We start from the raw sequence: 14590 nt of genomic DNA, 5'->3' as shown, positions 1-14590 counted from the left end.
TCATAGATGGATTTGTAGAAATGTGAGGTTAAAAGCAGATACTTTTAAATTTGCCTTTCATTTACTAAACTTTGTTCAAAACCAGTTAATTCAAATAACCCCAAGACTCACTGTCAGCTCTTATTGATTTATTCCTCAATCTGCAGAAAGTGGAATGTAGCCAGTTATTTACTTGGCTTTTAAACCTATATTGTTGGGCACCGTGATATAAAAACACAGTCTCCTACAGACTCGAGTCGATAGTGCTGTAAACCCTTGAGACCAAGACTTGGCCCTGATCCATTATTTAAGTTCAAACTGAATTTTTTAATATAGAAACAATAGCTACAGTACACAGCACTGTAGCCCTTCACCTCACCCCAACTTTGTGACAGGCTGACATAATGTATTCAAGGATTGATTATTTTTCAACATGTCAGGTAATTTGAATTAAAATCAGTGTTTGGCATAAATAACAAACATTACATTTGGATGGTTAATGGAAGGGATTGCAGCAGCATTTTGTGTGTTGCTGCAGGGGCAACTGGTGTGCTTTAAAATATAAAAAAGAACAGCCTTATCTCCAAATAGCCTATCAACCATGTAGTGAAAAGCTGCAGCCTTCCATATCACAGGGTACTATCAAGTAGCATAAGGTCAACAAAATCAATGTTTTAAAGTAGCCATCATAAAGAAGTTGGCAGGGCCAACATTTTTTATTATGAGCAAGGCAGCCGATGAACCTGGCTCGGTCACACCAGTTCTTTCAGGAGAAATATGCCAATATTTCAGTGAGAAGCTTCAGGCAGGTTGCTCTGGATACTCTGGATACCTCTGCCAAGTCAAAGCCAACACTACTACATACTAAGAAGTTTAAGTTAGATTGATTTGTATAAAGTAAGAAAATCTCCATAAGAAATAATTTACCAATGTTTGTAATCCTTATGGGTAAATACTAGGACACATTTAGTGTAATGTACAGAGGAAAATCTAGTTTCTATGTTTTTATACAGTATATATGAGATTCTGGTTTGTAGTAAACTTTATGAAACACATACCTATTAATCCTCACTTGCATGACGAAAATGTAAGACTGCAAAGAAGATTTAACTGTCTGTCTTGATTTAAGGTTGGGTCTATCTTTTCAAAATAAAATATGTAGGAAATTCCAAGATACAAGCAAGCACCAGTGGCTTTCTTGTGAAGTTACTTCTGTGACTTTATTATGCAGTTGTGTTCCCCTATTTTCGCAACTACCGTCCCTTTGCCCCAATTCCAATTTTCCTTCTGTGTACCTGGCATTTATATGGTTAACATCTGGAACATCTGGGTCCAGCTTTTGGTCACGTGACCAAGAGAAAATCGACACCACGGAACCCAGAGTCCTAGCAGTTTACACTGGGAAGTGAATCATCTTTAAGAACTCCTAAAGGGAAGTCAAAACATGCTACCGCTCTACATGGTCACCCTCCTCCTGTTACCATGGATTCCAGGTATGAGTACTGAGGTCAGAAACTGCAGGGAAACACATTTGCAGCTGTTGATGAAGTTTAACACAAAGGATGATTAATGCCTCTGCTGTTTCGTCTCCACTTTATTATTATGTGCTTACCAGATACTGCTTAGTCATAACATACTCTTTTTGCTTCACTTCTCAATATCATTTCATTCAGCTCCTTCATTAATCATTTGTTGGGCTCTGACTTGAAAGTTCTTATAGCTGCTCTTTTTTTTGCGAGAAGTACCTAGAGATTTAGTGTTTTTCTACGTCTTGTAATTTCTTATACTGTTTGCCTGCAGGCAATGGTATGTTTGAGGTTCATTTTGCCAGGTTTTTAAAGTCTTGTGAAATATAGGGAGGAAAATATGCTTTCACAATAATAAGTAAAAGGACGTTAAAAATAAACGAATAAACTGAACAAACTCTCCCATGACACAAAGAAAACTGCAACAACAAACACAGTGAAGGTCACTTGGATAAAAAACATGTTCTTTAGATAACTTCTGTTCCCGTTGGAGCGTTTGTGAAGATTAAACTAATTTCCCACATGCATTATCTCCGCTTCCTGTCAGCATTCCTATCTAAGGTTACCACTGAGCAAGAGTTCACAGTCCTAGAGGGCGACACTCTTACAATCCCTTGCCACTATGAGCCCCAGTTTGCCAGCTATGTAAAGTACTGGTGCCAGGGGAGGACCAAGGAGTTCTGTACCACGCTGGCTCGGACCGATGACCACCACCTGGTAAATCCAGCTGACAATAAAGTGAGCATTTTTGATGACCCAGTTCAGCTGGTGTTCACCGTGACCATGAAGGACATGAAGGAGGAGGGATCTGGCTGGTACATGTGTGGCGTGGAGATTGGTGGTATGTGGAGCGCTGATGACACAACTTTTACCAACATTAAAGTCATACATGGTAAGTAGTGTAAAGGTTTTCCACCAATAATCAAATCCTGACAGGCTTTCAAAACCCGGGCGAATCTCAGTGAATCAGAACATCAAAAATGCAAACTCGTTTATTAATGACATAATTTGTTTAAAATTTCTGACAACTATTTCTCATAATTTGAATTATGATTTATAGCTAATAAAAACCCATGTTTCTAGCTTAGGAAAATGTTTTGGTCCTCTTCAATTCAACGAGAGTAAGAGGTTAACTTCTTCATTCTAACCCTTTAGATAACGGTCTTACGCTTTAATTTAGATTTTTACAAAGGAGAAAAGTGATCAACAGATAGTCCAGTGGTTTGTGAATAGAGGTCACAAGTAAGCAACTTTCCATGCAAGGACCGTTCAAGGCCATAAAAACAGGAGCCAAACATGTATACTTGTGGTTGGTGCAGAGGACAATTTAAAAAGATTATTAATTGCAATATTTGGAAAACTAAAAAAGAAATATCATTTTGGTTTTGGGTAAAATCTCAAAACCCCTGCATTAGAGCTTCTTTTCTCCTTAAATAAAGCTGGCATAATTGACCTGTTTTTCAAATTGTATTTTTTATCTAAGAACAGAGAGAGATTTAAAGCATCTATAACCCTGCCTTTAAACAAATTACGAAGAAATTATATAAGTAGTGTCATCATGAGTCAGGTGGCAGAGTAAACAACTCTCACTAAATATCAGACCCTTGTGATGTTTATGTTATGAATTTAGCAGATGCTTTTATGCAAAGTGACTTACAAAGTAGATATAATTTTACAGTTATTGTCAATATGACAATAAGGTCTCTAGAGGAAAAATCCATCGTCAGAATCAGTGGTGACAGCAAAGAGAGAGAGAGGGGAGTACAGAAAGAGTAGTAGAGGAGTACAGAGGTATGGGTAAGGATGTTAGGACGTTAGGATAGGAGATGTTCTTTGAATAGGTTAGTCTTTAAGAGTTTCCTAAAGAGAGAAAGGGATGCTGCTGTTCTTGTTGCACTTGGTAGGTCAGTCTGGATTGTCTTTAGCGAGGTGTAGGCACTCCTAGAGGACAATCTATTGTAGAGGACAATCCATTGATGACCGGAGTGAACGAGTTGTGACATAAGCCTTTACTAGAGGGCTCAAGTAGACGGGAGCGTACCCTTAGACACTTTGTAGGCTAGCTTTAGGGACTTGAATTTGATTGGGGCAGCCAGGGATAACCAATGAAGCTCAATGAACAGAGGGCTGACATGGAACCTTTTGGACTGATGCACCACAGTGTTCTGGATCATTTGTAATGGTTTTACTGTACCAAGAGAGTGGGCTGCTCAGTGGGGCAGTGGGTAGCACTGCTGCCTTGCAGTAAGAAGGTTCTGGGTTCGATTTCTGGCCTGGGGTCTTTCTGCATGGAGTTTGCTTGTTCTCCCTGAGCATGTGAGGGTTTTCTCTGGCTTTTCATTTGGCTTCCTCCCAAAGTCCAAAAACATGTTAAGTGAATTGGTTTCTTTAAATCCTCCTTAGGTGTGAGTGTGTGCGTGAATGGTTGTTCGTCCTGTTTGTCTCTGTGTTGCCCTGGGATGAACTGATGACCTGTTCAGGGTGTACCAGGGTGTACCCCGCCTCTTGCCCGTATACAGCTGGAGATAGCCACCAACACCCTGGCGACCCCGCTTGGGATAAGCATGATGCAGAAATGGATGGACCCAGGAGAGTGACGAGTGGGTCATCTTTTGCATCTGACTTGAAATGCACCTTACACGATGGCTGTCTATCTAGTTAAAAACAGCAGAACTACAAATACAAGATAAATGTGAGAAAAAGCATTCAGAAAATACGCCTGGATAGGTGTCAAAATCTCTTTCAGAAAACTGGGGAAAAGTCACATCAGATTTAGGCCTGTTTGTAAATTTAGACCTGATATAGCAAAGACTACTGCAGACTTAAAAGTTGTCACTAGCCCCCTCCATGCAGGTGAGGAAGTCACAAAAAGTAATGCACCCTGCTATATATTCAACACAAAAGCATACTGAACGAACAATGAGTGAAACAAAAAGTCTAATAGAAAAGTGCCAAAGTATAATGGAAAACCCTAGCAGGCTTGAAGTCTAATGAAAATGTTTCCTTTCCTTGATGTTTTGTGCAGCCTTCACATATGTTTGTGTTGGTTCGGTGTGTTTTATCAAGTCCAAGTCAACACAGCCATCTATCAAGACATTTGAGAGTACTTTATATAGATGTTGATTTATTGTCCAGCTACATTTGTATTGCCTTGTATTTAAAATAGAACTAATACCCACTTTAATGACATGGTAAGACTGTTTGACATAAATCCTGTCACGGCCTTAGGTTCCAAAAAAACCCGAAATTTCCAACAAAGGCCAAGGTGGTAACAGGTGGTTTTTTGCTTTGTACGCACTTCCGACTTGACTTATTCATTGTAAAAGCATAGACAAAATGATTATTAAAAATATCTTGCAGCAAAGTTGAAACGAAAGATGATCCAATAAAAATAACCCAATAATCCTTTTACAAAACCTCCTATCCGTACCCGACATTTACCAAACAATCCACCCAGCACCTGGTGTGTTCTTAATTACTCAAATTAATGGGAGGGTCTAACAATTAACAATGTAATCTAAACATAAAAAATGTAGTATAATTTTTGGTTCTAAATCAACTTAAAAATATTTTATCAACACGAAGAAGAAAACTTAATTGGTAGAAATTACAAATTACAAAAATGTAACATAAAAGGCCACAACAAACCCCATAGAGAATCTAGGAGGTGCAGGGACGGAGATGAGAGACATACCCAATAATGCAGATATATGATGATATGATGCAGTAATTCATGCAAAAGGACCCCAAACCCTAAACATACACACAATATTTATTTATTTGATAACATCTTTTTATTCTTTTTATATAATAATTCAAATTTAAGTCAACCAAATGATGGGTTTTTATTATCTGTAAGCCATAACCATTTAGTAGGGATAAACTGAGATATAATTTAATGCAATACTCTTCATGTAGTGCTTAATCATTGAAAATAATCAACTTATTTATTACATTCTAGATGAATTAGTATCAACATTAAATTGTCCTTCTCATTTCTGCAGGTATGTCAGCTGTGAACAGCAGGATGAGTGGAGCAGAGGGGGGATCTGTCACAATTGAATGCCTCTACAGTGAGAGATACAGGCATTTACATTTATTTTATTTCTAAGAATATTGTGCTGGTTTTATATTAGACCACTAGAGCAGCTGTTAAAGTGTTGTTGAAAATGCTCTCAGTCACATTTGAAAACCATAAATCTGTCATTCATGTCAAAACACTGTTGGAAGACCAGTTTTCAGTGACTCCCCTGTGTCTGCCCGCCAACAGAGAAAGTGAGAAGAAATGGTGTCGGAGTGGTGACTGGAGATCCTGCCTGTCGACAGGTTCTGACGGGAGTTATGAAGATTCCTCCGTGGCCATCAGAGATGACAGAACTAGGGCTTTCACCGTAACCTTTAAGAAGCTGCAGATGAAACATACAGCTTGGTACTGGTGTTCTGCAGGGCAGCAGAAGATAGCTGTGCACTTGCTGGTCACACCCAAACCCACCACCAGTAGGTTGATCAAGAGAAAAAATATATACTGAATACATATTTCAGCTTGGAGGTTGATTCCGTATAATACATTTTAAAAATGCACTAGACAGGTTTGCATTGATCTGCCTTTTAAAATCCTGCCCTTTTCCCACATATTTTCATAAAAAAAAAAAAAAAAATCAAATGTATTTCACTTTGAGTTTATATTAAAGGCAACTGCAAAGTAGCAGATAATTATAAAATAGCAAAAACACATATTTTACCACATTTTAAAATAGGAATTCTAAAAACAGCTTTGCATGCAGCTTTAGCCTCATACTTGGATGCCTCCATATAAATTTCAGCGCAACCTCTTACCTGCAGAAGTCAATGTAAGCAGAGGGTTCAAGGAGAAATATGTGAGGTTTTGAAGCATCGTTAGTTTATAGAGCAATATTCCAAGCTTTGACCTTCTCATGAAACATTGTTCAATCTAACATCTTCACATGGAATATGGCATAACACTGACAGGCTAGCTCAATAGGCTAGTTTATACTTTTTTTGCCTTAATGCAAAATGCTTTGCATTATGGTAAACAACTGAGCTATTATTCGCAGAACAATATATGTTTCTATATGTGCCCAAATTTCCCAAATACTCTCAAGTATAACTGGAGTAAAAAGTTCATTTACAAACCATCACTTTGTCTCCTCACTCTTAAACAAATAAAAAGAAAAACCAATATACCATTTAAAAAATTATTTTTGCAAAAATTTACAAACCATTTAATATTTTTCTTACTAGTTATTACTGAATTTAGGTCACCCAAAATTCTAACACGATAAATTTAAGCTTGCCGTAGAAACAACACAAAATACAACAAAGTTAAAGAGGTGTGAATGCCTTTACTTAATCTTTCTTCTCTCTTTAAAATACTTAGGATACAAATAGGTCTAGTCTTCTATTGTAAAAGACAGAAGTTTGGATATTATAACACACTTACCAATTATATTTAAATCTGGTTTTGTAAATAATGCATTATAGCATATTAACTGAAATTTTAACACGGTAGGTTCGTATATTCAAATCCATACAGTTGAGAAGGTAAACCTTAAATAATATTTTTTCTATATGAATGAATAAATGAAGAGTTTTATTTAAGTATCATACACAATAAATCGTGTTTAGATATTAGGGTACAGAATTTTCAGTCTCATTGTCTATGCTTGTGCCATAAAAGATATTAAATTTTTTAATTACTTGCCATTTAAACTTCTGCCAACTGAAATAGTTCCCTGGGGTCTAGTAGGTAAGTATAAAATACTTTGTTACTGTATCTAAATAGTTTTTTTTATTAATATCTGTACTTTACTTGAGTATTTATTTTTCAGAGGACTATTTTCGAAGATCTTTACTCCCTATATTTGAACACCAATGTTTTTAATTTTGACTCCTTAGGTTTTAAAAACAGGCTTGTTACTTCTATACGTATTGATAACAACATGATGTAACACAGCCACAACAAAACATGTGGAAAATCCAAATCCTGAAGAAAATCTGTCTGGTTTGTGCACAGATGTTTATAAAAAACACTAAAGCATTGGTAGAGTCATGGATGAAGAAAGGGGGCACATTACAGATGATGGATCTGTTTCTGAGACAATGCATTCCTCATCTATTCACCCTTTATTAGATTTCACATTTATATGTTGGTTATTTTTAGGTTCAGCTTCAATTTTAATGCTATTTGCAACTTTAATGCTGTGAATAGCAGAGCTCTAAAAGTTTTCAGCTGTTCTTCCAGTTCAGTTCAAGCTGCATTATACAGTTAGATAATTCACACTAAAGCAAAACTAGGCCAGATCAGTATTTTCTATTTAATCCTACCTATACAGTGAACAAAACAGAACATTTTAAAGATTTTTTATGCATAAAACTGTTTTTTTTTTTTTTTAAGAATAGTTTTTAAAAGTTATGTTGTGGAAAAAAAAATATGTTACTTTTGTCCTTAAGTATAAAGTAGAATCTGCATTTTCTAACTTTTAATTAAGCAAAAGAGTTCAATCAGTAGTTTTACCAGTCTATTTTTTTTAACATAGGTAAATATGAATACAAATGACAAATCTGCTATAAACAAAATTATTTCTTTCGCAAAAGACAAAACAGCAAATTAAACATAACCGAGGCTTTTAAAAGATCAATCTCTACCTCTAATAGAGTTACAGCTTGCAGCGCAGTGCCAGCACCCTTTCCCAAAATAAGGAAAAGCTAAATAAACATCTACCCTCGGGGCCTTCATATTGTCATGGGAATATTTGCTGCTGAAACAAAAAAAAAAATGTATTATTTTGCTGCCAAGTCTAAATCAGATTTAGAGTTTGTGAAGTTTTAACTGTTCAACTCTTTAACACGGTGTATGTACCAGCTAATGTAGCAAGATATTGTAATGTGGTGTCGCATCATGAGGTAAAGCTCCTGTAGCTTTTTAAAAGCATTTAATATAGTTTTGTGATATGTTTTGTTGTAATTAGGAATATAACAGCTTAATATTTCAAAGAGAATATGAAGAATGTAAGGATTAGCCAGCAAATGCACCTGACCTCTCATAGTCTCTCAGTAGTTTGAAGTTGGAGCATAGATCCAGGAAAATATTAAACTTGAATAAACTGGGTTCTTAGGCAAAAAAGTTGGTAAATCAACAGAATTTCCTTATTTTTTGTGGTAATAACTACTACTTACAATGCAAGCTGATTTATTCCTGTCCATTTTCTGTATTCAAACACAGAAGGAAGAAGTTCACGAGTTCATGTTTTACAGAACCATAGCCTCTGATTTAATGAGCATTCCCTCAGAAGGGATAATAAATGTTTCATACAGACAACACTCACTACATTCTATATGGACTGGAGCCATATTGGATGCTGAACCCTGAATCATTAAGCAACCAACTATTTCCCCTATTGGATTCTCAACCCCAAGAGATATTCTAGTGTTATGTCTATCACAATGGCTTAGATGTCCTACTGGAAAGATAATTCATCTTTTTTCTTTGAAGAAAAATATTAAAAGTTAACACTTGGAAAAATGAGAAAAACAGACCCCTGAGATGAAAATTCCAACTGGGAATGTGAAATTTCAATTTAATTTCAATTTCTAATGTGGCTGCAGTGCATATAGAAAAGGTAAACGTATTATATGGTTTGTTTAATACAAAATCAGAAGCCCAACCTTTATTTCTGATAGTCTTTCTTGAGATATTATGATACAAAATTCAAAGCTATGCAATATTGTTGCTAACAGATTGTAGCACATCAACAGTTAACAACAAATTATCTTCTTCCAATAGGTGTGATGTAATTTCAAGATCCAAACTCATCATCAAAAAACAGCTGAATTCTTTAGTCTTGACTTTAGCACATTTTGTTTGTTTTATACCCTTTATTACAGAAATCAAAATGGCTACCTTCTCTAACTTCACAATAGTTATATTACAGTAAGTAATATTGAGGTTCAGTCATTCAGTCATGGACATTTAGGCTCTAAGGTTTGCAATAAATTAATTTTTCGCTTTTTGTTTTACAGTTTTTTTTTATCCCTTACCTTTCTGGCAATTTCTTAATTCATGACTTTGATCTAGAATTATTCATGTTTTAAATGAGGCATCCTTCCAATGCTTTTTCAGTCACAATTATTTTAAAAGAATTTTATTTTACATTAAATGCCTTGGTGAAGACATACAAATTTACCTTGCTTGTTAAAATGTGGTGTTTAAATCAATCTCTATGTCCTCAGTGTTCACTTTAATAATTCAAGGTCACTTTAGGACTATTTAAATTCGATAGAACCCAATGGCAGATATGTGTTAGAACGTAATTATTAAGTAAATGGTGTTTTAAGCTTTTGTTTTAGTTTAAGACTGAAAGATTTTGCAACTCTCTTTACTCTCAAAAAATAGACCAACTATGTTTACTTTTTTTTGCATACAAGATTCTTTATTGACGCTGATAGCTGTTTAATTTATGTCTTAACATCCACTGGTTTGCTGGGTCAAATGAAAATAGCACCGGTTAAACTTTTACCATTATAGACATGTTATACATCTTTAGAAAGCTTAGATTCTCCACAATTCAAATGCCAAGTCCATTTTATGGAAACCATGAGCACCAAAGCACAATAATGCAATAGTGAGGAGAAATTTATATTTGTAATTATTACAATAAAGATCAACTTGTTTAAGCCTTTGAAATAAAAAGAAGTTGCTTTTAGGATCAAAATGTTTTTCAGTTGTCAAGCAGGGACTACTACCTCTTCAGTTTATGGATTTTTTCATTTCACCTGTCAAGAATATTGATGCTTGGAATTGAGTTTTTATTGCAAAACAAACTCTCCTGTGCTCACCATACTAGTGGAGTTTTAGTTTTGTTTTTTATCTCTAATATCTTCATCTCTGTCTGTATTGAATCTTACAGTCCCACCTGTAACAAATCAGTCCTTTCCTAACCTGCCCCCAGCCAAACCCATCATGAGGGAGACCTGGAGCAATCACAGGTAAGAGTCCAGTACTGTATTGCATTGATGTCCTGTGCCTTCATTTTAAATAAAAGCACACTGCCTCAACAAGCTTTATATCTGTTTTTTAGTCCCATGTTGCTTTCTGTGGTGGTCTGTTCATCTGTCATTTTCTTGGTGGTCGTGGCCATATTGGCTATTAAGTTCTGGAAGATGCACAGTAAGCGAACTCATTTCCTTGAATGTTACATTTGTGGTATAAAAATGCAATAGCTTGATGAAATGCAATAAAAAGTCAAGAGTTTGATAGTCATTATTTCCCGCTCAAATATTCTGTCTATTTCTAGAGACGGATAGAGTTCCAAGAGAAGTCGAGGAGATGAAAGCTAAGTTCAGTGTAAGCTTTTAACGAGGCTCTCCCTCCTCTGCTTTGGATTTATATTAGAGAATATTTCTTTGTAATCACAGTATTCCTGCTTGGTAATGTCTCCAACAGGGCTACTCAAGAGATGCGGGCGACTTCCAAAGTGGTACAGTGTTTTTCCTTAACAAGGAATCCCAGGATGTGCACGTGTACTGAGATCCGACTCTGTATGACGTACTGTTACTTTTACTTAACGAATGTAATCTTTATTTCACTCTGCTGTTCAGAGCATGCACTCTCAATATCAGTATTCTTTTTATATGTTATATCATAACACACATTCAAACAGTTGTGCTTTATGTGCTCCTTTCAAATAAGGCAGTGTCTACAATTTGCTCTGCTCATAGAGGGAAGCAAAAAATATGGACACATCCCAGAATGTTTTTTATTTTCCATTTAAAGGTATTATGGATGTGCTCAGTGTGTCTTTTTGAATAAAAACTAAATTTTTTGGTCTAATTCTATATTTAGACAATCATCTCACTTCACTAAAACAAAAACAATTATATCCAAAATTTATGGATAATCATTCATCTAATTCAGCTGGCAAAACTTTATTATCCTTAGACTGTTGTTGTATTTTCGATGAATATTCCTTTCATATTTATTGAAGACTTTATGATCATAATGACAAACTGTATAATTGATTGTAAAATCTTTTTTGGCACCCAACCTAAAACTTTTTTCTGAGCATAATTTTGCAGATTTCTCTTGATGTATAAAGGATTTACCTTGACCTTCATGTCTTTGAGGTTGATAGGCATCTTTACCATCCCCCCACTCTTAAGCTTTCTTTACCGATTCAGTTTTGGATTCTTACCAGGATTCTATTTTGACCATTTCAAAAAATTCAAAGTCACATCATGTCAAAAGAAACATGTTGATAAACAAAAAAAAAAATGCCAGTGATTTGGGGTTAACAGTATTTGCTTTTCATTTGATCTTAAAAAAGTCAATATTGGATGGGAATTTATTTGTATGGTGCCTATGTAAAATACACTTCCTGGATCAGATATTATAGTATCTTCACTAGTTTAAAATGACAGCCACTTATGTATCTTCCATTTTAGCTAAAAGTTTGGACCAGGCAGACGTTAAGCAGAAGAAGGCCTCCCTAACAAAAAACAAAACAGTTTTTGGTATGGCTGACAAGGCTAACATTTAGCTCCTTGAATGGCTACCCTGCAATCCAAATCCTAACCTTCAACAAACTAAGAGCCTACATGTGAGCTTTGTCATTTCCAGTCATTTTGGTGTTTAATTATTCAGTCAGAAATATGCCAGGAGCTTGTTTCTGGCAACAAAAAGGAAATAGTTGTTTTGATAAATCTGTCTAACAGAAAGTGTCATGGCTACCCAACTTATGCAAAATAGGCCCAACACATGAGCGACTCTAAAACAAATATTTCACAGCTTGCTTTGAATATTGTTGGCTTCATCCCCATGCTGACTTTATTATACTGCTAAAAGCAACAGCGGGGGTATTTAGAGTGGCAAGAGTCGTTCTAGTCCATTAGATGTGTGAGATTTTTATTTAATGAGGACGTCCCTGCAAGATGGATACAGTAATAGTGGATCAGAAGAGTTCGGCCTTTTGTTCCACCTAAGAAAGTCTCATTTGAACTTATTCAAATGAGACCGTTAGTGGCCACCACATCAACCAAATGTTTTCTGTTATGTTTAAGAAAACCCTTTGGATATGTTGAGAGAATCCCTGATTGGCAGATAGCCAATTTCTTGAAAAAAAAAAAATCCTATAAAATACATACTTTGCAAAATGAAAATTAACATATTCATTATTGCATGATGTTTGTCATTCAGCTTCACTCACCCATTGAGATCAGGAAGGTAATATTGCTCTTTCACAGGAAAGAAACAAACAACAGAATGAAAAAAAATTAATAAACCAAGAAACACAGGCACGGCTTCTTTTTTACTGTTGTGGGAATTCATCTTTTCATAGTTATTGCATCCTAATTAAATGACCAAAAAAAAAAAAAAAAAACCCACCAGTTTGATGCCAGGGATTTAATGAATCCCTAGGCTATGATGACTAATGTTCATTTGCAATGCTTCGTTTTTATCTTTACGGGAGGAAGTTTGATAGCTCACAGCCACTGTTGTACAGTAACCCTAAAGGAATATAATTGAAAGCTAGAGCAACTAACAAAAGACCATTTTGTCTTCTTGTTAATTAGAAAGCAGCATTTATTTCATAAAATCATAAGGAAAGTCTCCAATTAAAGTGTAAGCACAAAGAAGCAAAACGGTTGCAGATAATGAGAAAGTTCCCATGAGATAACCTCATTTTATGGGGGAAGAAGAAAAAATATATCCAAAATCTAAAAAGTGTGTTTAGAAATGAACCCAGAAAGCACCCTTTCTCTTTTAATGCTTGAAGTGTCTTGTTCTTCTTAGGAACTGCAAACAGCATGTTAGAATAGTAAATTGGACAGGCTAATGAGATTGTCAAAACAGCTGCTGAGCTAAAGCTGCACTCGATCCTGAATAACTTCAATCAATATTTAACACAACTTTCAAATAGGAAAAGTAGAAAAAAATCAATTGAAAAATGTTTGATGGGGTCTGGACAATACCATGCAAAAGTATACATTCCTTTAAAACTTCTGCATATTTCAACCTGGAGAGAGTCACACAGAGAAAAAGCTGTATAAGAAAATATTCAATCTAGTTATACAGTTAACAATAGTATTCTTCAAAATTTTTCTATATAAGGAAAACCAGCTAATTGCGAGGACTCATTGACTCTCTTCATTCCCTCGCACTGAGCATGCTTGTAGTGATAGTGGGGAAGTCTCCAGTCGAACAAAGATGCGACTGGAGACTTCGATGCTGTGAATCAACATACGCTTGGATGAGTAACCTAGAGAAGGATTAGAGTAGTCTTCCTCCCAGGGACACTGGTGGTGGAATAAGCCAGTGGGTACTGGGACTGAGAATAGTCTGAGAATGAGGGAGGAGATGGGATGTAGGTGGGTGAAAGTTTGCTTGCGTGTGGGAGAGGGAAGCTGGATCAGGAGCTAAATGAAGGAGGTCTTAAAAGCTGATTGGCTTCGGAGAAGGTGTGACCCCAAGTTGATTAGCTGTAGCTGAACCAGGGACATTGCAGGTGTTTCAGGTGAAGCCAATAACAGTCATCAGATTTAGTTTTTGCTTAAGCTTTATTTACTCAAGTCATAACTAGAAATTAATTATCATAAGTGATCTAAATATATAAAGTAGCGCAGTACTGTACAATATCAATAAAATGAGATGTGTTTAATAAAAACCAGGATAAATATTTGATCTCAGGCCCTCTAAAATTCCATTTTTTGTAAAAGCCCTTTTTCCTGGGCACTGCTCTCCCAGCGCACAACATCCAAGGGCTGAAAATGTTTCCATTCTTTGCAAATAGCTCCATCTTAGTCAGATTGCATGAAAACTGTATCCCAAATTTCCAAGTCTTACTACATATATTAATTAGGGTAATGTCTGGACTTTGACTGTTTCATCCTAACACATGCCAGTGCTTGGTTCCTGGTTCATGCTGTATTGTGTGCATAAGATCACTGCCTTGCTAGAAGGTGAACCGTGGCTGACCATGGGGGTGGAGCGTTCATTTTTTTCTTGGTATACATTGTGGTTTTCAAGTTGGCCTAAATGTCTAATTTTGGTCAAATCAAAGTCCCTCTTT

At 35.8% G+C, this 14590-nt stretch overlaps 1 protein-coding gene across 1 annotated transcript; it reads left to right on the top strand.

Moving 5' to 3' along the window:
- The first annotated feature begins 1342 nt into the window (after window positions 1-1342).
- On the top strand, window positions 1343-11315 carry LOC107098276 (polymeric immunoglobulin receptor-like). The gene is made up of 8 exons (XM_015395854.1): window positions 1343-1472; window positions 2053-2397; window positions 5510-5591; window positions 5776-6002; window positions 10433-10511; window positions 10604-10692; window positions 10820-10869; window positions 10969-11315. Exons 1-8 carry the CDS (start codon window positions 1424-1426, stop codon window positions 11050-11052), a joined length of 1005 nt encoding a protein of 334 aa, XP_015251340.1. The 5' UTR covers window positions 1343-1423; the 3' UTR covers window positions 11053-11315.
- The last annotated feature ends 3275 nt before the right edge of the window (window positions 11316-14590 follow it).

The sequence above is a fragment of the Cyprinodon variegatus genome, unplaced genomic scaffold (assembly GCF_000732505.1).
Source record: "Cyprinodon variegatus isolate N-32 unplaced genomic scaffold, C_variegatus-1.0 Scaffold765, whole genome shotgun sequence".
NCBI lineage: Eukaryota > Metazoa > Chordata > Actinopteri > Cyprinodontiformes > Cyprinodontidae > Cyprinodon > Cyprinodon variegatus.
This window is presented reverse-complemented; position numbering and strand designations above follow the sequence as displayed.